Source organism: Elephantulus edwardii, unplaced genomic scaffold (genome assembly GCF_000299155.1).
Source record: "Elephantulus edwardii isolate Elephantulus edwardi_28Jun2011 unplaced genomic scaffold, EleEdw1.0 scaffold00014, whole genome shotgun sequence".
In the NCBI taxonomy this organism is placed as follows: Eukaryota; Metazoa; Chordata; class Mammalia; order Macroscelidea; family Macroscelididae; genus Elephantulus; species Elephantulus edwardii.
Genome location: NW_006399764.1, coordinates 24,775,088 through 24,778,283, shown reverse-complemented (window position 1 = coordinate 24,778,283; position 3,196 = coordinate 24,775,088). Strand labels below are relative to the sequence as shown.

General features: G+C 44.8%; 1 protein-coding gene across 1 annotated transcript; it reads right to left on the bottom strand.

Annotated features, from left to right (window-relative positions):
- Positions 1–1,245: 1,245 nt before the first annotated feature.
- TMEM261 (transmembrane protein 261) lies at positions 1,246–1,575 on the bottom strand. The gene has a single exon (XM_006881355.1). The coding sequence runs from the start codon at positions 1,573–1,575 to the stop codon at positions 1,246–1,248; it is 330 nt and encodes a 109-aa protein (XP_006881417.1).
- Positions 1,576–3,196: the final 1,621 nt, after the last annotated feature.

Here is a 3,196-nt window from a genome sequence, read left to right as displayed (position 1 = left end):
TACAACAGATGACAATTCGTGATGGTCCTTTCAATTTGCCCGTTGAGTCTTCTTTTGGGGATCTAATAGGATGACTAGACCCCAAACTGCAAGACCTAAGGAAACACACAAACCAGCATCTTACTCATATGTGGCACTTAAAAGTTTACAAATACTTTCGTACATGTCACTTGACTTAATGCCCACAATACTGCTGGCAGGTATATTATCTTCATATAAAGAAAACACCAAACCCAACCCACCACCATCAGTCAGTCTGACTCGGTAACCCTATAGGACAAGGCTGAACTGCTTCAAAGTGTTTCTGAGACTAAATCTTTACCCAAGAAGACTGCTTATCTTTCTCCTACAGAACATTCGAACTGCTGACTTTAACCACTGTGCATGACAAAATAAAAATCCAAAGTTTAAAAAGTTCAGAGGAGGGTTAAAAAAAGGGCACATTCTGATCTTTCCTCTAATGCAACAAGACTGCCAAGAAAACAAACAGATTCATCCTGGAGAGGGTTAAACCAGACTGCTCCTTGGAGGCAAGGATTCTGGGGCTTCGTCTGACACTCTTTGGACATGTTGTAAGGAGAAACGGGTCCTTGGAGAGGGACAGCGTAGGAGGGGAAGACCTTCTATGAGATGGATTGATTCAGTGACTGGGGTGATGGGGATGGGTGTGTCAGAGGCAGTGCGATTGGCAGAGGATAGAGCAGGGTTTAGGGCTTTTGTACATACATCGGGTCGCTATGAGCTGCAAGCGACTCGATGGCACACAACAACAACAACAACAACAACAACAGCTTGTTTAAGAGCTCTGAAACCTAAAATTTACTCGCTCAGACATCTGGATCGAAAAGTTAAGGGATTCATTACACTGTAGAGCTGGTGAACTTCATGACACTTAGCATTGCTTTGGGTCTCATTACCGACCGGCACATCAACTAGGATTTGGAGTTCATCTGCCTTCAGATGTCAAGTTCTTAAACTAGAGTGAAGTGTCATTTTTTAAGCCTTTTTAGGATTTGAAGAACAATGCATGGGATCGGGTTCCCGATAAACCTAAGGTCAAAATCCAGGCTGTCATTTCCTGCCCATCTAACCCTGAAGGTACAAAACTGTGATTGACTTTGCATAGCAGGAAAATGGGACTACAGTCATGCCACGGTTCTACTTTAAAACTGTTACAGGATTGAATAGATGGAAGCTAAAATGTGTTTTTTTTTCCCCTACATCCTGTCCCCTCTGGGTATCTTGTTAGGGCGATCGGCCCGAGCTCCCGCCCCCTGCCCACGTGGCCGCGCCCCGCTTCTCACTGATGCCGATCCCCATCTGCGCAATCTGCCCGGGTCTAGCGGCGTATCCCAGCTTCAAGGGCCTCTTCGCCGTCCAGTACACGTAGCCCCCCGTCCCGATCAGCCCTGTGCCCGAGAGCACGCGGCAGCTCCAGCAGTTAGTAATTGGGTCCTGCGCCGGGGAGACGGGCGCCACGGGCGCCGCCAGGGCCGCAGGGCTGGCGGGCGCCGCTATCTTCGGGGGCGCAGCCATCGGCACCTGGTCTAGAGGCTTGGACACGGTGGACCCCATGTTCTCGACCTCCGCAGGAGGAGTCGGCTGCCGACTGACGTAAAACGTGCCGGAAAGCAAGGCGCTGGCGCGCTTCACCGGAAGCGTCCCGTGGCCTTCTGGGAAATGTAGTTCTCCTTGCCATAGAAGGAAGAAAGATGGAGGCCACTTGCTGGGTATTGGGTTGTCTCTCCATGCCAGGAATTCTGACCTGTAATTCTTAGACTTATAATTGCCTCACTTTTATTGTCACAGTCTCAAGGAGGAGAAGTCTAGGTTTCTAAATTCCCTTGGACGTGTCTCTTCACCCATTTGAAGGAATGACTCAAGAGAGTTCATTTTTTAATATGTGGTTAAATGAGCTCTGGTGGCCTAGTGGTAAAAAGCTGCACTGCAATCGCGAAGGTACTCGGTTCAAGGTAACCAGCTGCCCTTTGGGAGAAGGATGGGCAGTCTCCTCCCCTGCGATTAATTGCCCCTTAACCCCCACACCTGCCCCAAAGGTCAGCTGTGGATCAATTCTGGCTCAATGGTACACACCACCAACAACAAATTATATGCTAGACACTCTGTGAAATGATCGTCTCCATAATGCCTTTGAAAATAGCTTGACCTCATAGATACCATTTTCTCAGTTTGATATATGACAAGGGAATCTACCAGCAGAATGGTAAGCTCTAAACAGTTAACCAAAAGATGTGCTTGGAACCCTACAGCCTCTCTCAGGGAGGGAAGATTGAGTGATCTACTCCCTTAAATATTCCAACCTGGGCAGTGCTACACAGTTGCTATGAGTTAAAGTTACTTGAGGACCCACAATAAACATAAAAACGGGTTACAAACCTGTTAACATGTTTTAAACATGGGTTAGACATGTTACAAACATGACTGTAGCTCAAGTCTCCATTTCAATATTATTTCAAATATCAGACACTAGCATTATATTTTATATGAATAATCTTCACAAATGTAATCAAGGCACTGAAAAAAATGCTAGAACATCTGAATAAATGCTTTCAATTTCTCTTTAGTTTCTTTAAAGGCGTAAGATAGGCCTACTATTGTCTTATTCATGGTACTGTTTTTGCTTTGAAATTCTGAGGGAAAATTCAAACAAAAATCAGATTAATGAGTAAGGAGTTAATAAAGAGTTTGTTCTTGCAGGTTTACATTGTTTTCTCCTTAATAGGGCCTTTCAATTCTGGTCATGTCTTTACAATTCACCTTCTCTATCACCCACTCCCAGCTCATTTCACCTTTCATTATCTTTGAGGTTACTTAAAACCTTGTGTGCTGGCTTGTTCTCAGAGGTTTGCTGGTAAAAAAGAAAGGCATTTCCCCAGCTTTCCCTCTTTTTTTTTTATTATTTGGATTTCCATTCATTCCTTGTTGCACTTTTCTCCCTGCCCACCCCTTCCCCCCAGTTCGCTCTTCTCTTTGAAAAGTAAAAGAAAAATTCTTTCATTGTTATACAATCCCTCCCCCCAAGGCCCACTCCACTATGCATCTTTAGTTCTGGAATTCAAGGTTCTACTTCTGTGAGAGGAGATTGTGCAAAAAACAGGACTAAGACCAAGTCTGGACATTTTCCCTTTAGATGGACTTGAGAAATTAACATGATAAAATGAATTTATTGTTACAC